The following is a 24,623-nucleotide window of genomic DNA, read 5'->3' as shown; positions in this document are numbered from 1 at the left end:
TCAAGACAACTGGGAACTAGGAAATCTCCGACTTCAGTGCGTTCAAGACAACTGGGAACTCTGAAAAAAACCCAGCTCAGACTAGGAAAAATGATGATTTGACCTAGTTTTTTCCCCCAGAGTTCCCAGTTGTCTTGAAAGCACCATGACACAGTGGTCTAAGTAGTTATGCAGTCTCTAGAACAGTATGGGCACGGTCCAGTGGTATTCTGGTGTTATTCTGGTTAAATGCTGGCACAGCCAGAAGAGGACTGGCCACCCCTCATAGCCTGGTTCCTCTCTAGGTTTCTTCCTAGGTTCTGGCCTTTCTAGGGAGCCTATCCTAGCCACCGTGCTTCTACACCTGCATTGCTTGCTGTTTGGGGTTTTAGGCTGGGTTTCTGTACAGCACTTTGAGATATCAGCTGATGTAAGAAGGGCTTTATAAATACATTTGATTTGATGGGTTCAGATCTGGCTGTCCAGTGGGAAAAAGCTGATTGAAATGACGTTATTGTAACCTTGCCTGCAGGGTCGTTGGTTATGGAGGATGTTCAGACCCTGTCCAGATATGTCCAAATATGTCCAGTCCACTCACCAGATGTCCAGAGCAGTGGAGTAATCAGTGGAACCCAGGAGGACATCAGGAGGTCGATACCACAGAGTCACCACCTCAGATGAATAGGTCTGGCACGGGATGGACTTGGACCGGGCCAGCCCTAGTGGACACAGACGGAACCATATAGTTATAACAGGAATACAATACCACATATAACACACATATCACATCAAATTTTATTTGTCACATACACATGGCTAGCAGATGTTAATGTGAGTGTAGCGAAATGCTTGTGCTTCTAGTTCCGATACATTTAAACTCAGTTTTTCACAATTCCTGACATTTAATCCTAGTAAAAATTCCCTGTCTTAGGGAAAAACAGCTTCTATCTCAAGGCCATCAGACTGTTAAACAGCCATCACCACATTGTGTGGCTGCTTTGTCACCACATTGAGTGGCTGCTGCCAACATACTGACTCAAATCTCTAGCCACTTTAATAATAAAAAATTGGATGTAATAAATGTATCACTAGTCACTTTAAGCAATGCCACTTTATGTCATGTTTACATACCCTCCATTTCTCATCTCATATGTACAGCCGAAGTCGGAAGTTTACATACACCTTAGCCAAATACATTTAAACTCAGATTTTCACAAATCCTGACATTTAATCCGAGTAACAATTCCCTGTCTTAGGTCAGTTAGGAACACCACTTTATTTTAAGAATGTGAAATGTCAGAATAATAGTAGAGAGAATTATTTATTTCAGCTTTTATTTCTTTCATCACATTCCCAGTGGGTCAGAAGTTTGCATACACTCAATTAGTATTTGGTAGCATTGCCTTTAATTGTTTAACTTGGGTCAAACGTTTCGGGTAGCCTTCCATAAGCTTCCCACAATAAGTTGGATGAATTTTGGCCCATTCCTCCTGACAGAGTTGGTGTAACTGAGTCAGGTTTGTAGGCCTCCTTGCTCGCACACGCATTTTCAGTTCTGCCCACACATTTTCTATATGATTGAGGCAGGGCTTTGTGATGGCCACACCAATACCTTGACTTTGTTGTCCTTAAGCCATTTTGCCACAACTTTGGAAGTATGCTTGGGGTCATTGTCCATTTGGAAGACCCATTTGCGACCAAGCTTCAACTTCCTGACTGATGTCTTGAGATGTTGCTTCAATATATCCACAGAATTTTCTTTCCTCATGATGGCATCTATTTTGTGAAGTGCACCAGTCCCTCCTGCAGCAAAGCACTCCCACAACATGATGCTGCCACCCCCGTGCTTCACGGTTGGGATGGTGTTCTGCGGCTTGCAAGCCTCCCCCTTTTTCCTCCAAACATAACAATGGTCATTATGGCCAAACAGTTCTATTTTTGTTTCATCAGACCAGAGGACATTTCTCCAAAAAGTACGATCTTTGTCCCCATGTGCAGTTGCAAACCATAGTCTGGCTTTTTTATGGCGGTTTTGGAGCAGTGGCTTCTTCCTTGCTGAGCGGCCTTTCAGGTTATGTCGATATAGGACTCGTTTTACTGTGGATATAGATACTTTTGTACCTGTTTCCGCCAGCATCTTCGCAAGGTCCTTTGCTGTTGTTCTGGGATTGATTTGCACTTTTCGCACCAAAGTACGTTCATCTCTAGGAGACAGAACTCCTTCCTGAGCGGTATGATGGCTGCGTGGTCCCACGGTGTTTATACTTGCTATTGTTGTTTGTACAGATGAACGTGGTACCTTCAGGCGTTTGGAAATTGCTCCCATGGAGGAACCAGACTTGTGGAGGTCTACAATTTTTTTCTGAGGTCTTGGCTGATTTCTTTTGATTTTCCAGTGATGTCAAGCAAAGAGGCACTGAGTTTGAAGGTAGGCCTTGAAATACATCCACAGGTACACCTCCAATTGACTCAAATTATGTCAATTAGCCTATCAAAAGCTTCTACAGCCATGACATCATTGTCTGGAATTTTCCAAGCTGTTTAAAGGCACAGTCAACTTAGTGTATGTAAACTTCTGACCCACTGGAATTGTGATACAGTGAATTATAAGTAAAATAATCTGTCTGTAAACAATTGTTGGAAAAATGAGTGGTTGAAAAACTAGTTTTAATGACTCCAACCTAAGTGTATGTAAACTTCAACTGTACATATGATATGTGTAATGTAAGATATGTAAACATTATTAAAGTGGCATTATTTAGAGTGGCATTGTATAAAGTGACTAGTGATCCATTTATTAAAGTGGCCAGTCTCAATGTAGGCAGCAGCCTCTCTGAGTTAGTGATTGCTGTTTAGCAGTCTGATGGCCTTGAGATAGAAGCTGTAAGATTAAGTTATGATACCACCTGTATACATGACCAAATAACACATAACACATTATAAAGAGAGAGTTATACCATAGGCTTCTACAGAGGATAGACAATGGACAAGCCAGAACTTAAGAGGCTGTGGAGGGGTTGGCTAGGGTTAGGATTGTGGTTGAGGCTAGGGTTAGGTTTGAACCGGGATGTGGATATGAAGCTAGGGTTAGGGTTGTGGTTGAGGCTAGGGTTAGGTTTGAACCGGGATGTGGATATGAAGCTAGGGTTAGGGTTGTGGTTGAGGCTAGGGTTAGGTTTGAACCGGGATGTGGATATGAAGCTAGGGTTAGGGTTGTGGTTGAGGCTAGGGTTAGGTTTGAACCGGGATGTGGACATGAAGCTTGGGTTAGGGTTGTGGTTGAGGGTTAGTGTTGAGTCGGGGTGTTGACATGAAACTAGGATTAGGGTTAGGGTTGAGGTTAGGGTTGAACCAGAATGTGGACATGAAGCTAGTGTTTGGTTTACCGAAGTCGGCCAGTTTGAGCTCCCCCAGGTAGCTGATGAGCAGGTTCTGGGGTTTGAGGTCCCGGTGCAGGATCCTCCGACCGTGGATGTAGGACAGACCCCGCAGCAGCTGGAACATGAAGATCTGATGGACACACAGACAGACAGACATGCAGGAAGAGTATGGTCAATGGTGAACAATTAAAACAACTGAAAGAGCAGAGGACAGATTTTAGGGTGAGAGGGAAAAAGGTATGGTATTTGTTGAGGTTCTGTTGATCAAAATATTGAACTTACCCTGACATTGTAGGAATGCAGGCCCCCTGGGTGCTGCTTCATATACTCAGCCAAGTCTGTTTGTACGTACTCAAAGACAAATGTGAGTGCCTCTTTGGTGTGGATGATGTCATGGAGCAGGACAATGTTGGCGTGTTTCAGGCCTTTCAGGAGTGAAGCTGGACAGACAGACACAGAGCTAATACCAATTCACTTTGTTCACAGTGGAAATGGAATATGATAAGCACATGAATTTCTCCTAAACATGCTAAAGCTAACATGACTTCACTTCAGTTAATTTCCTGGGGGGGTACTCTGAGACGTCGAAGTATCAATCCTGTTTCGCATGTACAGCATGGGCCTACTGGAAAAGCTCTCACCCTCTCGGATGGCAGTGAATGGCACGCCTTCTTCAGTCTTCATACGGATCACCTTCAAGGCCACCAGGTGCCCGTTTATCCTGAGGGCAGAGTAGAGGAGAGTAACAGAGAGAGTGAACATCCCACGGCTCAGTTATGGTGAGAGAGGATATAGGCAAATACAGTAATACAGGCAAATACAGTAATCTATTATAATTTATAACGGAGAGATACAATTCATGACCTCATAAAAATGTCAATAAAAACACAAATCGAACCTCACCCTCCATTTCTGCATTGCTGCCAACCAATTAAATCACATCTCCTACCTAACCGAAAAACTCTTATCTTAGTGCAGCTGTGGCTTTTGGCAGCTCTCTGCCTGCTCTTCTGGAGTCTGACTTGATGAGTTAATAAAGCTCTCTGCCTGGTCTTCTGAAGTCTGACTTGATGAGTTAATAAAGCTCTCTGCCTGGTCTTCTGAAGTCTGACTTGATGTGTTAATAAAGCTCTCTGCCTGGTCTTCTGAAGTCTGACTTGATGAGTTAATAAAGCTCTCTGCCTGGTCTTCTGAAGTCTGACTTGATGTGTTAATAAAGCTCTCTGCCTGGTCTTCTGGAGTCTGACTTGATGAGTTAATAAAGCTATCTGCCTGGTCTTCTGAAGTCTGACTTGATGTGTTAATAAAGCTCTCTGCCTGCTCTTCTGAAGTCTGACTTGATGAGTTAATAAAGCTCTCTGCCTGCTCTTCTGGAGTCTGACTTGATGAGTTAATAAAGCTCTCTGCCTGGTCTTCTGAAGTCTGACTTGATGAGTTAATAAAGCTCTCTGCCTGGTCTTCTGAAGTCTGACTTGATGTGTTAATAAAGCTCTCTGCCTGGTCTTCTGAAGTCTGACTTGATGAGTTAATAAAGCTCTCTGCCTGGTCTTCTGAAGTCTGACTTGATGTGTTAATAAAGCTCTCTGCCTGGTCTTCTGGAGTCTGACTTGATGAGTTAATAAAGCTATCTGCCTGGTCTTCTGAAGTCTGACTTGATGTGTTAATAAAGCTCTCTGCCTGCTCTTCTGAAGTCTGACTTGATGAGTTAATAAAGCTCTCTGCCTGGTCTTCTGGAGTCTGACTTGATGAGTTAATAAAGCTCTCTGCCTGGTCTTCTGAAGTCTGACTTGATGTGTTAATAAAGCTCTCTGCCTGGTCTTCTGAAGTCTGACTTGATGAGTTAATAAAGCTCTCTGCCTGGTCTTCTGAAGTCTGACTTGGTGTGTTAATAAAGCTCTCTGCCTGGTCTTCTGGAGTCTGACTTGATGTGTTAATAAAGCTCTCTGCCTGCTCTTCTGGAGTCTGACTTGATGAGTTAATAAAGCTCTCTGCCTGGTCTTCTGAAGTCTGACTTGATGAGTTAATAAAGCTCTCTGCCTGGTCTTCTGAAGTCTGACTTGATGTGTTAATAAAGCTCTCTGCCTGGTCTTCTGGAGTCTGACTTGATGTGTTAATAAAGCTCTCTGCCTGGTCTTCTGGAGTCTGACTTGATGTGTTAATAAAGCTCTCTGCCTGGTCTTCTGGAGTCTGACTTGATGAGTTAATAAAGCTCTCTGTCTGGTCTTCTGGAGTCTGACTTGATGTGTTAATAAAGCTCTCTGCCTGCTCTTCTGGAGTCTGACTTGATGTGTTAATAAAGCTCTCTGTCTGGTCTTCTGGAGTCTGACTTGATGAGTTAATAAAGCTCTCTGCCTGGTCTTCTGGAGTCTGACTTGATGTGTTAATAAAGCTCTCTGTCTGGTCTTCTGGAGTCTGACTTGATGTGTTAATAAAGCTCTCTGTCCTGAACACTAGCATAACGTCACCAAAGATTTGTATAACTAAAGCAAGACAGACCACAGCCTGTCGTTTCAAATGGAAACCAATGAGTAATAGTGGGCAGAGCAAGGAGGTGGGCAGAGCCAAGCACAAGCTAGCGAGATCCTATTGTCACGTTCTAGCACACATTTGCATATCTCCGTTAGGGAAAGCCTACTCTGTGAAGTGTGCGTGTGCAATAACTAAACAAGGGTAAAGTCTACAAAACTTAGTCCACTCTATTCGTAAGAGATTATACTTTTGGGAACCATAAACTGTATTGAGATCAAATGTTTAATTGTCGGCCAAAATCCATCTTGTTCCATCTTCTCCCACTGCCGGCCACTGGGCTTCCTCTCACTACCATATTTGGTAGTGAGTGGAAACGCCAAGCGGATGCTTCGCATTTAAACATCCGGTGAAATATCTGTTCTATCTGTGACGTGACCTCTGGCAGCCTCGACTGTGTGCTGTTTGACCGTATAAAGTGAAACCACTGTGAAAGCCTTTATATGCTCTGTGCTCGTTAGCGTAGAACCGTCCAATAGACGTTCACAAAATAACCTTGTCCTTCGTCAAACAAACAGCACAGGGGACAAATAAGATCAGTTAAATCAACACCAGCTGACATAGAGGTTTAGTTTGTAGGGATAATATAAAAGATGGGTCATATACGAATGACTACACTGACCTATTGGACGCTGTCAGGGTGGGTGACGTAGTTATTGAGCTGTTCATCAGTGTTGAGTTGTGGTAATGTCTGACTTCAGATTCCGCTTGCTCTTTGGGGTCAAGGTCGGGTTACTGCATAAGCACTTGATGACAACTGATTGATTGATTGATTGATTGATTGATAGATTGATACTGACCGGCTGATTCCCTTGTAGACTGTAGCGTATGTCCCCTCCCCTATCTTCTCCAGGTTCAGGTAGGAGTTAGCTGTGCCAAACTCTAGGCCTGTTTTCTGTGAGGACGGACACGCGCGTGTTAGGTGGGGCAAGGTGCCGACCTCAAACATTTACAGTACATCTTCATATTGACAGAGTGAGGTAACTGCAGGTACATTCCAGATATAACCAGGTGCCACCTATCTCACCAAGCCTGATCCCAGATCTGTTTGTACTATCTTGCCAAATCCTAACGTCATTGTCACACACCATAGTAATCATACAGGTGCATCAAAGCTGGGACCGAGTGACTGAAAAATGGCTTCTATCTCTTGGCCATCAGGCTGTTAAACAGCCATCACTAACACAGAGAGGCTGCTGCCTACATACAGACTTGAAATCATTGGCCACTTTAACAAATGGATCACTAGTCACTTTATTAATGGCACTTTAATAATGATGTTTAAATATCTTGCATTACTCATCCCATATGTAAATATATACTGTATTTTATACCATCTATTGCATCTTGCCTATGTCACTCGGTCATTGCTCATCCATATATTTATATGTACATATTCTTATTTCATCCCTTTACCTAGATTTGTGTGTATTAGGTAGTTGTTGTGTAATTGTTAGATTACTTGTTGATATTGCTACACTGTCGGAACTAGAAGCACAAGCATTTCGCTACACTCGCAATAACATCTGCTATCCATGTGTATGTGACGAATAACATTTGATTTGATAACAGATCTGGGATCAGGCTAAACTTCCCAGTGCTCACCCATTGGAAGTCCTGATCGAAACTCTTTCCTCCCATAGGGTCACTGTTGCTGCGTCCTCTCTGGACCGTCAGCCTGCGGACCTGCAGCGGGTGGAACCAGTGAGGCTGGGGCTTGGAGTAGGACGGGTCTGTCTCATCCAACTGGCCAGGTGAATGAGAGAGAATAGAGAGAGGCAGGAGAGAGAGAGGGTGGTGGATGCAAATAAACACACGGCAGACGAGAGAGAGAGAGACAGAGAGAGAGAGAGAGAGAGACAGAGAGAGAGAGAGAGAGACAGAGAGAGAGAGAGAGAGAGAGAGAGAGATAGAGAGAGAGAGAAAGAGAGAGAGATAGAGAGAGAAAGAGAGAGAGATAGAGAGAGAGAGACAGAGAGAGAGAGAGAGAAAGAGAGAGAGAGAGAGAGACAGAGAGAGAGAGACAGAGAGAGAGATAGGGAGAGACAGAGAGAGAGAGAGAGAGTGGGAGACAGAGAGAGAGAGAGAGAGATAGGGAGAGACAGAGGATAAAGAGAACTAGAGAGAGACACAGATAGACAGACACAAGAGGCAATATGAGGAGACTGTTCTTTCTCAGCCTCCCCACCAACTGTGGCTAACAACATGAAAGACACAGAGAACGCTGAGTGTACAAAACATTAAGAACACCTGCTCTTTCCATGACATAGACTGACCAGGTGAATCCAGGTGAAAGCTATGATCCCTTATTGATGTCACCTGTTAAATCCACTTCAAACAGTGTAGATGAGAAGGAGAGTAGACAGGTTAAAGAAGGATTTTTAAGCCTTGACACAATTGAGACATGGATTGTGTATGTGTACGATTCAGAGAGTGCAATACAAAATATTTAAGTGCCTTTGAACGGGGATATGGTAGTAGGTGCCAGGCGCAGTGTCGAGAACTGCAGGTTCCCGTGTGTATCAAGAATGGCCCACCACCGAAAGGACATCCAGCCAACTTGACAACTGTGGGAAGCACTGGAGTCAACATGGGCCAGCATCCCTGTGGAACACTTCTGACACCTTGTAGAGTTCATGCCCCGACGAATCGAGGCTGTTCAGAGGGTAAAGAGGGGGGGTTCCTAATGTTTGGTGTACTCAGTGTAAAGTACAGTACAGGATGTTTCAATGTGAGCTGTGCTGATACAGAGGCCTGTGATGTCCCATGGGAACATTATACATCCCCTCACCACCGCCAGGGCCCTACGCTACTCAATGGAATTGCTTTCCTCTGTTCCTGTCGACGGCGTCTTTTTCCAAAAATACATTCGTTAGACGCGGCAGAATGTGTGTTGTGGATTCTCTGAATGTTGTGGACAGGCGTGGGCGAAGAAAGGGCCAAGAGAGACAGGCAGCCTGCTGTTGTGATGACACATCTATTATTGTAACTGGCCATCTTGCAGCTAGTCAGCTTGAATACATTACCCACCAGCTTTGTTTACAACTTTCGCATAAAAACAAAAACTCACAAGCTAGCTGAAAGAATCGCTGGCTACCCCGAGAGAAAAGGTTACTGTCAACGCAGAGGCAGGAGTGTTTTCCCCGAGAGAGAATTCCCCGTCAGGAGCATTTCATTGAACCTAATTGATGTGTGCACAGGGCACACTGACAGACAGAGAGACATCACTAAAGACACGACACCGTTGACATCATGTGACACTCAGTGTTAGTGTGATAATCCAAGGACACTGACAGTAATAACACAGTGGCACCAGCCACCACCCTAACCAAGCCTGCAGAATCAGACACAGACACACACACACACACACATGCTCACTGCTACCTCAGCAGATGGGAAGAACGCGACACTCCTGCTCTTGGGAGATGGGCGCTCCTCCATTCCCTCCTCCTCCCTCCCCTCCCCTCCCCTCCTCCTTCTCCTCCTCCCCTCTTTCTCCATCTTCTTCGACCACATAACCAGCAGCAACTCCGGGCACACAGAGTAGCTGTGGCCCTGGCCCTAAAGCTCATATGACAAGCATGAGTCTGGCTACAGTCCCATGACCCCCTCCCTATCCCAGTAGCAGATAAACGGAAACACCATGGAACTCGACCTAATTTGAACAAGAGTGTACAAGAGTGTGTGTGTGTGTGTGTGTGTGTGAAGAGAGACACAAAAGGAAGGGGACAGAGAGGAACTCATGGAGGGAAATCTCATTTGAGTGTTTTATACGAATTAACATTCTATTTCTGTTCCATTTAGGGGTTGGTGGAGGGGGGGGAAGGGGTTCTGTCTCATTTCCTCTACACACCACCGGAGGCTTCTCTCCTGTCTTCTTCTCTGGTATTTATTTTAATGGAATCCCAAATATTTGCATGGGGCATTCCGAATATAATACAGTGAGTGATTGATAGAATTCCTCCATTATCCCTCAACCTGCAACGGCAGATGTAGCAGGGATCGGACCAAGACGCAGCGTAGTTAGTGTACATGTTTTAAGAATAATCGACTGAACAAGACACAATACAAAATAACAAAAGTGAATCTAACCGAAACAGTCCTATCTGGTGCATAGAACACAAAGACAGAAGAGAACCACCCACAAAACCCAACACAAAACAGGCTACCTAAATATGGTTCCCAATCAGAGACAATGACAAACACCTGCCTCTGTTTGAGAACCATATCAGGCCAAACAACAAACCCAACATAGAAACACAAAACATAGAATGCCCACTCAGCTCACGTCCTGACCAACACTAAAACAAAGAAAACACAAAAGAACTATGGTCAGAACGTGACACAACCGCTATTGCTCATCCACCCCTCCAGAAAGTCTTGGCGTGCCGAAAACACAGTTTGAGGCCTAACACCAGCTAGCTCCAGATCCAATCCAGCCTGTATGAGGGCGAGGTGTGAGGACTGAGGAGGATTGCGTGTGAGAGGAGAGATCAGCGGGTGAAAACGGTCTCCCACAGAGCTGCCATAACCTCCCAATCTGAACCACTAGCAGCTTTTACTGTTTGTGGTTCACTTTCCCCATTTTCCTAAAACAGGTTTCCATCCCCTCAAACATGTTCTGAACTGCATACAAAACATTTCCGCGCAGGTTTTGGAGGACACGGGGCAGTTAGTACCACCACATAATGATGCTTTTTGGGAGTGCTGAGTGGTCCACGTAGGGCAGCAGCAAATGGGAATTAGCTCCATAAAGAGTGTAATTACTGTTTTAGTAGTCGAGGGCAGGGCAGGCTAGGATGTAGAGCTCAGAGGGGAGGCAAGGCTATTTCTGTCTCGCTTTCTTTTCAGAGACGTAGAATGTCAAATCTGATGGCGCTCTTTCCGCTATGGGGAGGAGACAGGACTTAATGGCCCTTGAAATGAAATGCCTCTCCAACTTCAACACGACAGCGGGAGCAACGCTGAGTGGTGGTGGTGGAGTGTGTGTGTGTGTGTGTGTGTGTGTGTGTGTGTGTGTGTGTGTGTGTGTGTGTGTGTGTGTGTGTGTGTGTGTGTGTGTGTGTGTGTGTGTGTGTGTGTGTGTCTACAGCCCCTCCCTCCCTCTCATGCTCCATTTCCTCCACCCACTCTTCTCAGCAGGGGGCAGTGTTGACTATTCTGTTCATCTTCTCTCTCCCCAGGAGGGACGGAGGAGGACGCCAGAGAGAAACAGAGAGAGGGAACAACAAAGTACGTCTAACTGTCTAAAACTCTTGTGATACATAGTCGAATCTGACCCTTAAAAATAGTATTTCGTAAGTGTTTCAGTCACGGACAATAACACAGGCTATCTTACCTCCTCATATCCCAGCTGTCTTTGCTTCAGACCTGCCAGGAACAAAAGACAGAAAGAGTGAACACTTGCTAAGAACAATTGGATAGAACACTGGTTAGAACACTATGATAGAACACTATGATAGAACACTGGTTAGAACACTATGATAGAACACTATGATAGAACACTTGGATAAAACACATGGTTAGAACACTATGATAGAACACTTGGATAGAACACTTGGATAGAACACTTGGAAACAACATTTGGACCAAACCATTTGGACCAAATCCTAAACTTTAAGTTCCTGTGTTACAAGGATGCTACATTGTCTACTCCTTTTATCGTTGCTTTATAAGAATTCAGCTGAAGATTTAAGAGATTTAACGTTAAGTCCACTGTGGTAAAATTCTGTAGCTGGGAGATTCTAATGGAATGTGAAAAGTGGAGCAGGGATGTCAAATGAGAGAGGAGTGGAGCAGGGAAGGAAGGAGAGGAGGAGGAGGGAGAGGAAGAGGATGAGTGACAGGAGGAAGAGATGAAAATGTGTGCGTGTGACATGTGAGTGATGATGATGATATAAGTTGGGGAGTGTGAGACAGTGAGAGAGATACACAGACTTGGAGAGAGACACAGACAGACAGAGAGACAGAGAGAGACAAGGAGAGAGAGACAGACAGACAGAGAGAGAGAGAGACAGAGACACAGAGAGACTGAGAGAGACAGTGAGACGGCGAGACAGAGAGAGACAGAGACACAGAGAGACTTGGAGAAAGACACAGAGAGACATAGAGAGACAGAGAGAGACACAGAGAGACAGAGAGACAGCGACACAGAGACACAGAGAGAGACAGAGACACAGAGAGACTTGGAGAGACAGAGACACAGAGAGACTTGGAGAGAGACAGAGAGAGACAGAGACATAGACAGAGACACAGCCAGATGGGGAGAGAGACAGAAAGAAAGAGATACAAAGACAGAGAGAGAGAACTTGGAGAGGAGTCTGGGTCAGTAGCTCTTTCTCATAAGTGACAGTCAAAGTTTGCAGGAACATGACTGCTCCTTATCTTCTAAATGGGAAGGCATCGCTCTACCCATCCAGACAAGACATTACCTTTAGGGCTGCTTGACTTTAATAACAATAGGCTTTACAGAAAGCCTTATTCCCTGTATAGCAACACATATAGTATTTAAACAGAAAAAGATACTGTAATATAATACTATAATTGTTTGTCAATAATACATTTTATATAGGAAATTGAGGGTATAAATGTATGTTGTTGTTCATATAAAAGCCACATCTATAAATTGACACATTGGATAATTAAACCCATACAAACATGTTCCAGTCTAAATATATTTGTCTTGGAAGAATACAGTACAGCTGGCACATTGCTTTTTCCAAATAACTAAAATTCCTCTTGGCTCAGCATGTGCAGCCATCGACAAAGTCAAGTTATAATTAGATTGGGTAGAAACTAGGAACGCCAACCAGGAAATGGAGGTCATGATCTCTGCAGTATGTGCAGACATCCTGGGGTAGGGACGTTCTGGTATGACTCTGACTGAAGGGCATTGGACTAAGGTGAGGTAAAGTAGCTACCATAGAAATAGAATCCCTAGAACGGAGGCCTCCCGAGTGGTGCAGCGGTCTAAGGTACTGCATCGCAGTTCTTGAGGAGTCACTACAGACCCGGGTTCGATCCCGGCCGTGACCGGGAGATCCATGAGGCAGCACACAATTGTCCCAGCGTCGTTCAGGTAAGGGGAAGGTTTGGCCGGCCGGGATGTCCTTGTCCCATCGCGCTCTAGCGACTCCTTGTGGCGGGCCGGGCGCCTGCACGCTGACCACGGTTGCCAGTTTGGCGTTTCCTCCGACACATTGGTGCGGCTGGCTTCTGGGTTAAGCGAGCAGTGTGTCAAGAAGCAGTGCGGCTTGGCAGGGTCGTGTTTCGGAAGACGCATGGCTCTCGACCTTCACCTGACCCGAGTCCGAACGGGAGTTGCAGCGTTGGGACAAGACTGTAACTACCAATTGGGGAGAAAAAGGGGAAAAAGTAGGTTAGGATATTAGGATATTATATTATAGCCACTAGCTCTGCCTTGGTACAGCACGTCAATGCAGTCAGGGTTATTTATGGAGGAGAGATGGAGGCACGGAGAGACAGTCACTCATGCTCCATCACACGCCGAGCCGAGCCCACCATTCACCACCTACACTCCCTCCATTCCTATCCCTCCATCTCGCCCTCATACAGACCCGTACATACAGATAGCTCTCATCAGTATTCCTGAGGCAGAACAGAGCAGAGCAAAGTGGGCCGTAGCTGTTGGAGGTGGACACTTGTCACAGGAAGGCAGGCAGCTTCCAGGCAGCTTGTTAATCCACTACCCACTACCCACTGAGCAGCCTGGGGGGCTCAGAGCCAGGCAGGCATATGTTGACCGGACCGAGCCGCTATAGCCTTCCAGCCAGGTCTACCAGACAGTCACACACAGATATACATCTCACAGATGGGCACCACACAGGTACAGCTTGAGGGGTGTCAAAAAAAGTGCAACTTTGTCTATTGTCCAACTCACCCAGGGGGGAGTGGGGGTATTGAGGAGGGGATGAGATGTGTCAGAGAGAGCGAGCGAAGCTGAAAAAGCACACATACACACAGATTGGATTCTTCAAGTACCCACTCCTCAATGAATTGAGGTTGAGGCATTTTGGGGGGGAGTCGATGTGTCATTGATGCTCTTATACTATTTCCTCTGAGCTCTATTGGAATTGAAATACCCTGTGGTGTGTCCCCCTCGTAGCCAGTCCTGTCCTCTATAATCTTACCTCTGGCATACTATCATACTGTGTTGTGTGGGATACATGGAAAATAGCACAAGTAGGTAATGATTCAAGACGTGAGTAAACATGCAATCATGTGTAGAAGCGGTGTACGAGCAGCCTAGTGTACAGACATACTATCAGCGTCTCTGAATAGCGTAGAGATAGGCGCTCGTTTGGACATCCTGTGAGTTATGCTCCCAGGCCAAGCAGCTGAGCAGTACATCATCCTGATACCAGATCTCTCTCTCTCTGATAGAAATGTGCAAAGCTCATCCGAGTCTCTTCAGATCACAGAAAACAACCGTTTCCTTGTTCAAACTGACAGGACAATAGAGAGGAGGAACATCGGCTGTCCTGCCTGTGTACGATAACAAAATCACTTAGCACAGTTCTGATTCGAACAACACACAACCAATGTGGCGGAAACTGGTTAGTGGACGTGCCATTGCATTTGAATTGGCAGTGACCCCTAACATATTTGCCCTGAGTCTTTTAGAGGACTACAGAGCACTTACTTTATTTTGTTTACACTGCAGCTGTGAGAGTGATGCATTATTCATCTCTGTCTACAGAACCACCAGCATCCTGCTTCCCCAGCTTTATAACATTATAACTACCCTGACTGTATAACAGCACTATAACTACCCTGAGTGTATAACAGCACTATAACTACCCTGAGTGTATAACAGCACTATAACTACCCTGAGTGTATAACAGCACTATAACTACGCTGACTGTATAACAGCACTATAACTACCCTGACTGTATAACAGCACTATAACTACCCTGACTGTATAACAGCACTATAACTACCCTGACTGTATAACAGCACTATAACTACGCTGACTGTATAACAGCACTATAACTACCCTGACTGTATAACAGCACTATAACTACCCTGAGTGTATAACAGCACTATAACTACCCTGAGTGTATAACAGCACTATAACTACCCTGAGTGTATAACAGCACTATAACTACCCTGAGTGTATAACAGCACTATAACTACCCTGAGTGTATAACAGCACTATAACTACCCTGACTGTATAACAGCACTATAACTACCCTGAGTGTATAACAGCACTATAACTACCCTGAGTGTATAACAGCACTATAACTACCCTGAGTGTATAACAGCACTATAACTACCCTGACTGTATAACAGCACTATAACTACCCTGACTGTATAACAGCACTATAACTACCCTGACTGTATAACAGCACTATAACTACCCTGACTGTATAACAGCACTATAACTACCCTGACTGTATAACAGCACTATAACTACGCTGACTGTATAACAGCACTATAACTACCCTGACTGTATAACAGCACTATAACTACCCTGAGTGTATAACAGCACTATAACTACCCTGAGTGTATAACAGCACTATAACTACCCTGAGTGTATAACAGCACTATAACTACCCTGAGTGTATAACAGCACTATAACTACCCTGAGTGTATAACAGCACTATAACTACCCTGACTGTATAACAGCACTATAACTACCCTGAGTGTATAACAGCACTATAACTACCCTGAGTGTATAACAGCACTATAACTACCCTGAGTGTATAACAGCACTATAACTACCCTGACTGTATAACAGCACTATAACTACCCTGAGTGTATAACAGCACTATAACTACCCTGAGTGTATAACAGCACTATAACTACCCTGACTGTATAACAGCACTATAACTACCCTGACTGTATAACAGCACTATAACTACGCTGACTGTATAACAGCACTATAACTACCCTGACTGTATAACAGCACTATAACTACGCTGACTGTATAACAGCACTATAACTACCCTGACTGTATAACAGCACTATAACTACGCTGACTGTATAACAGCACTATAACTACCCTGACTGTATAACAGCACTATAACTACCCTGAGTGTATAACAGCACTATAACTACGCTGACTGTATAACAGCACTATAACTACCCTGAGTGTATAACAGCACTATAACTACCCTGAGTGTATAACAGCACTATAACTACCCTGACTGTATAACAGCACTATAACTACCCTGACTGTATAACAGCACTATAACTACGCTGACTGTATAACAGCACTATAACTACCCTGACTGTATAACAGCACTATAACTACGCTGACTGTATAACAGCACTATAACTACCCTGACTGTATAACAGCACTATAACTACGCTGACTGTATAACAGCACTATAACTACCCTGACTGTATAACAGCACTATAACTACCCTGAGTGTATAACAGCACTATAACTACGCTGACTGTATAACAGCACTATAACTACCCTGACTGTATAACAGCACTATAACTACGCTGACTGTATAACAGCACTATAACTACCCTGAGTGTATAACAGCACTATAACTACCCTGAGTGTATAACAGCACTATAACTACCCTGACTGTATAACAGCACTATAACTACCCTGAGTGTATAACAGCACTATAACTACCCTGACTGTATAACAGCACTATAACTACCCTGAGTGTATAACAGCACTATAACTACCCTGAGTGTATAACAGCACTATAACTACCCTGAGTGTATAACAGCACTATAACTACCCTGAGTGTATAACAGCACTATAACTACCCTGAGTGTATAACAGCACTATAACTACCCTGAGTGTATAACAGCACTATAACTACCCTGAGTGTATAACAGCACTATAACTACCCTGAGTGTATAACAGCACTATAACTACCCTGAGTGAATAACAGCACTATAACTACCCTGAGTGTATAACAGCACTATAACTACCCTGAGTGTAACAGCACTATAACTACCCTGAGTGTATAACAGCACTATAACTACGCTGAGTGTATAACAGCACTATAACTACCCTGAGTGTATAACAGCACTATAACTACCCTGAGTGTATAACAGCACTATAACTACCCTGAGTGTATAACAGCACTATAACTACCCTGAGTGTATAACAGCACTATAACTACCCAGTACCCATCCCCCCTGACAACCAACCTCCCCCCTAGGAACTGGAACCGCCTGCACCTTGATGCCTTAGCTGTCTACCTTCCCTCCCCCTGACAACCTGCACCCACCCTGGGGGAGATGTGGGTTACCATCTCACTCCTCTCCCGTCTTGTCTCCCACTGAGTGAGAAAAACACGTTCTGCTTCTTACCTCATCCTTCACCTCTCTCCTCACCCCTTTCCTCTCCCACTTAGCGAGCAAAACACCCCTCTGCTCCTGCCTCCCCTCAACCTCTCTTCTCCTCTCTCCCCTCGTGATCACATCACCCCTCGCGTGTCTTCTCTCCCACTTTGGGAGCAAAACAGCCCCTTTGCTCATCAGCATTTTTATGCTTTATTCAATAAGCTGTGGGTTTCCTAGCTGCATCTGCAGATCAGCAGTAGAACTTGCCAGTCCGTGCCAAGCTACTGACACTTGGAACAGGCCAGTCCCTAGTGGTGCCCTCATCCCTGGAACACGGCAACATACCACGCTACAACACCCGACCCTGTTAACAAGCTGCTGCCTGTCATTACCTGTAGAGTGTGTAAGGATAGTTGTCATGCCAACAAGTTAGGTATTGTGTTCCCTAGGTAACATACAGTACATTCCCCATGCAGTGTATCCTGGAATCTGGCATAGTACAAAGATGGAACACAATAAGCATAGCAGGCTACCAACGAGAACTGTAAATACTGTTTGTGGGTATGAGGAAGCTTGAACAAGCACTGCTCGATCCACTAACCCGACTGGAGCCAGTGTGGTACTGTTTCTAGGGAGGGTAGGTTTGACTGATACTCACCCAGGCGATGGAAAGCCTCAGTGGCTGCTTGTCGTAGGTTCTGCATCCCAGCGTTGGTTCCTGCCTGGTGGTGCTGTGGAACTGCTGTGGAACCGCTATAGAACCTCACTTCCACCCCGGCATCCTTAGAACTGGACCCAGCTACAGCAGCGCTCTCATCTCAGTCACAGCCCCTCCTTGTCTTCAGCAACCTAGGACGTAAACAGCTTTAGCAACACAGACAGGATTTTCCTATTTTTCCCTTTTCCTCCTTTCTCCTTTTGCCTGAAGGTGCTCTTGCCTCCTCTATTGCTCTCTCTGTTTTGCTCTCTCCCTCTCACAATATTGCACTGTATCCTCCCACTCTCTCTTTCCCTCCTTTCTCCCTGTCTCCTCCTGCTGCCAGTTCCTCTGCTGCCTGGGAGACAACATTCAATAGCCAATCAGCGGCGTCAGATAGGAGGCACTGCCCAATGAGCTCTCAGTGGAGGAGAGAGCAGGGGCTGCTGGTGTGTTTTGAAAGGTTGGAGCTTGAGCATTGTGTTCAGGGAGTCACTAATGTGTGTGTGTGCTGTGGGCAGAAGTGAGCCACGCTTTTGATCATCTTCATTCCATTAACTCAAGCATAGATTGGTTAAAAAACCATCTAATTCGGCACACAGAAACTAGAGGCCGTGAGTAACTTGGTCAAAAAGAATGGCACCGATTGGCCAGTAGTCTCACTTAAACCCTCATATTCGCCGACCCGTTTGACCTCGAGACTTGAAATAAAGGCGTCTTTCCTCATGCTGAACAAATTTGCCTCAAGGACCCGTAAGGTCCATTAGGATAGATTTTCCTCCATCTTGGACATTTTGGAAAACCTGAAAAACATATTCTCATGAACCATAAGTCCAAAGAACATCACGTTTGGTACATCACTTAACTTAGTTTGAGAAACGCTTGATTGGTTAGGAGATGTCTGAGTTATTGATAAATCAGGAAATCAGATTTTACATGTCCATTTAAAATAAATCCTTTGTAAATCCCCTTCACAATGGTCTATCAACTTGAAACATTGTAGGGTCATCACAGACATTACCACGGTGAACCATGTTAAGATTATGTAATGATAATGCTTCGAATAATCATCAAAAATCTTCTCATTAACTAAAGGTCAGATTCACTCCAAATTAGTCGCTAAAGAGTATGAGAAAAGAACATTGACCCATTCAAAGATGGCCGCACTATAACAGTAGATGCATATTAGCATCTATGCTAAAATATGCCAAATATATATATATTTTTACACAATTGAAAAACTTATTCTCATGAACCATAGGACCAAATGACAAATCACATGAGTTATTAACAAATCCAAAATCAGATTTTATGTGTCCATTTAAACCACTGTAAATCTACTCCACAGTGGCCTATCGACTTGAAATGTGTCATCACTATCATGGACGTCCCTAAGATGAACCGTACTGAATTCGGTTTTGATATCTGAAAAAACAAGGAAACTATTAACAACTTATTCTTTGCATATGTAACGCTAATGCTCAAAATGATCTGCAAACATCTTCTCCTCATGAACCCTTTGGAATTATCTGGATTTCTGCATAAATTTGACATAAAATTTGATCTGATCTTCATCTAAGTCACAACAATAGACAAACTCAGTGTGCTTAAACTAATAACACACAAATTATTGTATTTTTCTTGTCTATATTGAATACATAATTTAAACATTCACAGTGTAGTTTGGAAAAAGTATGTGAACCCCTAGGCTAATGACTCCAAAAGCTAATTGGAGTCAGGAGTCAACTAACCTGGAGTCGAATCAATGAGACGAGATTGGAGATTTTGGTTAGAGCTGCCCTGACCCATAAAATACACTCACAAAATTTGAGTTTGCTATTCACAAGAAGCATTGACTGATGTGAACCATGCCTCAAACAAAAGAGATCTCAGAAGACCTAAGACTAAGAATTGTTGCCTTGCATAAAGCTGGAAAGGGGTTACAAAAGTATCTCTAAAAGTCAGTCCACGGTAAGACAAATTGTCTATGAATTGAGAAATTTCAGCACTGTTGCTACTCTCCCAAGTAGTGGCCGTCCTGCAAAGATGACTGCAAGAGCACAGCACAGAATGCTCAATGGGGTTAAGAAGAATCCTAGAGTGGCAGCTAAAGACTTACAGAAATCTCTGGAAGATGCTAACATCTCTGTTGACGAGTCTACAATGCGTAAAACACTAAACAACAATGGTGTTCATGGGAGGACACCATGGAAGAAGCCACTGATTCTGACTATCTCTGATATGACCTTTTGTGATATAGTGGTAGCAATACATGGTTATAACATCTACCGAAAAGACAGAAACGCCAACGGAGGCGGTGTTGCGGTCTATATTCAGAACCACATTCCTGTAAAGCTTAGAGACGATCTAATGTTAAATACTGTTGAAGTAATATCGCTACAGGTTCATCTGCCTCACCTAAAGCCCATTCTTGTGGGAAGCTGCTATAGACCACCGAGTGCTAACAGTCAGTATCTGGATAATATGTGTGAAATGCTTGATAATGTATGTGATATCAACAGAGAAGTATATTTTCTGGGTGATTTAAATATTCACTGGCTATCATCAAGCTGCCCACTCAGGAAAAAACTTCAAACTGTAACCAGTGCCTGCAACCTGGATCAGGTTTATCAGTCAACCTACCAGGGTAGTTACAAACAGCACAGGAATTAAATCATGTATTGATCACATTTTTACTGACACTGCAGATATTTGCTTTAAAGCAGTATCCAAATCCATAGGATGTAGTGATCACAATATAATAGCCATATCTAGGAAAACCAAAGTTCCAAAGGCTGGGCCTAATATAGTGTTTGAGAGGTCATAGAAGAAGTTTTGTAGTGATTCATATGTTGATGATGTAAAGAATATTTGCTGGTCTGTGGTGTGTAATGAGGAGCAACCAGACGCTGCACTTGACGCATTTATGAAACTACTTATTCCAGTTACTAATAAGCACACACCCATTATGAAAATGACTGTAAAAACTGTTAAAATCCCCTTGGATTGATGAGGAATTTAAAAATTGTATGGTTGAGAGGGATGAGGCAAAAGGTATGACAATTAAGTCTGGCAGCCCAACTGATTGGCAAACGTACTGCAAATTAAGAAATCATGTGACTAAACTAAATAAAAATAAACTACACTATGAAACAAAGAAAAATTATATAAAGAATGATAGTAAAAAGCTTTGGGGCTACTTAAATAAAATTTAGGGGAAAAAAGCCAACTCGGCTCCTTCATTCATTGAATCAGATGGCTCATTAATCACAAAGTCCACTGATATTGCAAACTACTTTAATTACTTTTTCATTGGCAAGATAAGAAAACTTAGGGATGACATGCCAGCAACAAACGCTGACACTACACATCCAAGTATATCGGACCAAATTATGAAAGACAAGAATTGTACTTTTGAATTACGTAAAGTCAGTGTGGAAGAGGTGAAAAAAAATATTGTTCTCTATCAACAATGACAAGCCACCAGGGTCTGACAATCTAGATGGAAAATTACTGAGGATAATAGCAGACGATATGCCACTCCTGTTTGCCACATCTTCAATTTAAGCCTACTAGAGAGCGTGTGCTCTCAGGCCTGGAGGGAAGCTAAAGTCATTCCACTACCCAAGAATAGTAAAGCCCCCTTGCTCAAATAGCCGACTAATCAGCCTGTTACCAACCCGTAGTAAACTTCTGGAAAGAATTGTGTTTGACCAGATACAATGCTATTTTAAAGTAAAGAAACTGACAACAGAATTTCAGCATGCTCATAGGAAAGGACACTCAACAAGCACAGCACTTACACAAATGACTGATGATTGGCTGAGAGAAATTGATGATAAAACGATTGTGGGGGCTGTCTTGTTAGACTTCAGTGCAGCTTTTGACATTATTGATCATCGTCTGTTGCTGGAAAAACGTATGTGTTATGGCTTTACACCCCCTGCTATAATGTGGATAAAGAGTTACTCATCTAACAACACAGAAGGGGTTCTTTAATGGAAGCCTATCAAACATAATCCAGTTAGAATCCGGAATTCCCGAGGGTAGCTGTTTAGGCCCCTTGCTTTTTTCAATTTTTACTAACGACATGCCACTGACTTTGAGTAAAACCAGAGTTTCTATGTATGCAGATGACTCAACACTATACACGTCAGCTACTACAGCGACTGAAATTACTACAACACTCAACAAAGCGCTGCAGTTAGTTTCAGTGTGAGTGGCAAGGAATAAGTTAGTCCTAAATATTTCTAAAACTAAAAGCATTGTATTTGGAACAAAACACTCACTAAACCCTAAACCCTAAACCTCAACTAAATCTTGTAATAAATCATGTGGAGATTGGGGAAGTTGAGATGACTAAACTAACTGCTTGGAGTAACACTATATTGTAAACTGTCATGGTCAAAACATGTTGATGCAGTAGTAGCTAAGATGGGGAGAAGTCTGTTTATAATAAAGCGATGCTCTGCCTTCTTAACAACACTATCAACAAGGCAGGTCCTACAGGCCCTAGTTTTGTCACACCTTGACTACTGTTCACTCGTGTGGTCAGGTGCCACAAAAAAGGACTTAGGAAAATGGCAATTGGCTCAGAACAGAGCAGCATGGCTGGCCCTTGGATGTACACAGAGAGCTAATATGAATAATATGCATGTCAATCTCACCTGGCTGAAAGTGGAGGAGAGAATGACTTCATTACTACTTTTATTTATGAGAGGTATTGAAATGTTGAATGCACCGAGCTGTCTGTCTAAACTACTGGCACACAGCTCAGACACTCATGCATACCCGACAAGACATGCCACAAGAGGTCTCTTCACAGTCCTCAAGTCCAGAACAGACTATGGGAGGCACACAGTACTACTGTCAGAGTGTGCGCAACTGGTCGAAGGAAGTCAGGTGCAGGAGAGCAGAGATGAGTGAACAGGGACACTTTATTCAGGCAGAGGAAAACAGCCGGACGCAACTGCGTCACAACCCTCCGGCCCAAGGGAAAAAAGCGAATGCGCACAAATTATTAATTTGTAAGTCGCTCTGGATAAGAGTGTCTGCTAAATGACTTAAATGTAAATTACACAAAATGGTACAAAATACAAAACCACGGGTACAACCATACCCGGCGCAAAACCAGCCTGAAGCGTCACACACGTAACAAAACGAACAATGCCACACACAGACATGGGAGGAACAGAGGATAATATACACGTAGAGTAATGAGGGGATGTAAACCAGGTGTGCGGAAAAACAAGACAAAACAAATGGAAAATGAAAGGTGGAGCGGCGATGGCTAGAAGACCGGTGACGTCAACCGCCGAACGCCGCCCGAACAAGGAGAGGGACCGACTTCGGCGGGAGTCGTGACAACTACATAGAGCCATGACTACATGGAACTATTCCACATCAAGAAACTGACGCAAGCAGTAAAATTTGATTTAAAAAGCAGATAAAAAACACCTTATGGAACAGCAGGGACTGTGAAGCAACATAAACATTGGCACAGACACACGCACACACACACACACACACACACACACACACACGCACGCACGATAACATATCCACTATACATACACATGGATTTAGTACTGTAGATAGGTGGTAGTGGTGGAGTAGGGGCCTGAGGGCACACAGTGTGTTATGAGGGAGCATCATGGTTTGGGGATGCTTTGCTGCCTCAGGGCCAGGACAGCTTGCTATCATCGACGGAAAAATGAATTCCCAACTTTATCAAGACATTTTGCAGGAGAATGTAAGGCTATCTGTCTGCCAATTGAAGCGCAAAATAAGTTAGGTGATGGAACAGGACAACAACACAAAAGACAGAAGTAAATCAACAACAGAATGGCTTGAACAGAAGAAAATGTGCCTTCTGGAGTGGCCCAGTCAGTACTGACCTCAACCCGATTGAGATGCTGTGGCATGACCTCAAGAGAGCGGTTCACACCAGACATCCCAAGAATATTGTGGATCTGAAACAGTTTTGTAAAGAGGAATGGTCCAAAATTTCTCCTGACCATTGTGCAGGTCTGATCCGCAACAACAGAAAACATTTGGTTGAGGTTATTACTGCCAAAGGAAGGTCAACCTGTTATTAAATTCAAGGGTTCATATACTTTTTCCAACCTGCACTGTGAATGTTTACACGGTGTGTTCAATAAAGACATGAAAAATTATAATTGTTTATGTGTTATTAGTTTAAGCAGACTGTTTGTCAATTGTTGTGACTTAGATGAAAATCAGATCAAATTTTATGACCAATTTATGCAGAAATCCAGGTAATTCTAAAGGGTTCACATACTTTTTCTTCCCACTGTATGTCACTCCAGATTTTGTATTTAGTCATTCAAATATGACTGCACTGTACCTATAGATGCAAGTTAGCACATATTCTAAATCTAAAAATACTTATCATAATGTTTTCACTGATTGCACATAAAGAAAGATAGTTCTTACATGATAGAGTGCTTGCTTTGTTATCCAACTGATATTGTTCTTTCTCATCCTGTGGACCCCAATCATTGCTGCTCGCAACTATATTTTTTCCAAAATGTACAAATTGGAGAAAAAAAACTTTCAATGATTTATCACCTACCTGCACCTTGTACCTGCACCCGTTTTTCACCTTGACATTGACACACATTAATCAAATAGGAAATCACAGAGTAAAACAGCAGAATTCCATATCTGGTGTATTTCAAAATAGATAGCTAACAAAGCTAAGCTACTTGACAGAATCGATGTAATCATCATTTTTTTTAAAG

At 43.5% G+C, this 24,623-nt stretch overlaps 1 protein-coding gene across 2 annotated transcripts in view; it reads right to left on the bottom strand.

Moving 5' to 3' along the window:
- The window catches only part of LOC139532178 (cyclin-dependent kinase 15-like), a 34,429-nt gene extending 9,840 nt beyond the window's left edge, over positions 1 to 24,589 (bottom strand). Inside the window, exons 1-9 of one of the 2 annotated variants that reach the window (XM_071329434.1) lie at positions 24,455 to 24,589; positions 17,821 to 18,011; positions 11,224 to 11,255; positions 7,491 to 7,631; positions 6,686 to 6,780; positions 4,001 to 4,080; positions 3,642 to 3,799; positions 3,366 to 3,489; positions 578 to 698 (exon numbers count right to left, since the gene is read on the bottom strand). In XM_071329434.1, coding sequence (XP_071185535.1) covers positions 578 to 698; positions 3,366 to 3,489; positions 3,642 to 3,799; positions 4,001 to 4,080; positions 6,686 to 6,780; positions 7,491 to 7,631; positions 11,224 to 11,255; positions 17,821 to 17,866 — 797 coding nt within the window. In that variant the 5' untranslated portion in view covers positions 17,867 to 18,011; positions 24,455 to 24,589. Of the gene's footprint in view, positions 1 to 577; positions 699 to 3,365; positions 3,490 to 3,641; positions 3,800 to 4,000; positions 4,081 to 6,685; positions 6,781 to 7,490; positions 7,632 to 11,223; positions 11,256 to 17,820; positions 19,395 to 24,454 lie in introns of those variants that run through there. The other variant, XR_011666518.1, reaches the window with a different exon arrangement.
- Positions 24,590 to 24,623: the final 34 nt, after the last annotated feature.

Source organism: Salvelinus alpinus, chromosome 10 (genome assembly GCF_045679555.1).
Source record: "Salvelinus alpinus chromosome 10, SLU_Salpinus.1, whole genome shotgun sequence".
Lineage (NCBI taxonomy): Eukaryota > Metazoa > Chordata > Actinopteri > Salmoniformes > Salmonidae > Salvelinus > Salvelinus alpinus.
The sequence above is the reverse complement of the archived record's forward strand: the minus strand, read 5'-3'. Positions and strand labels throughout refer to the sequence as shown.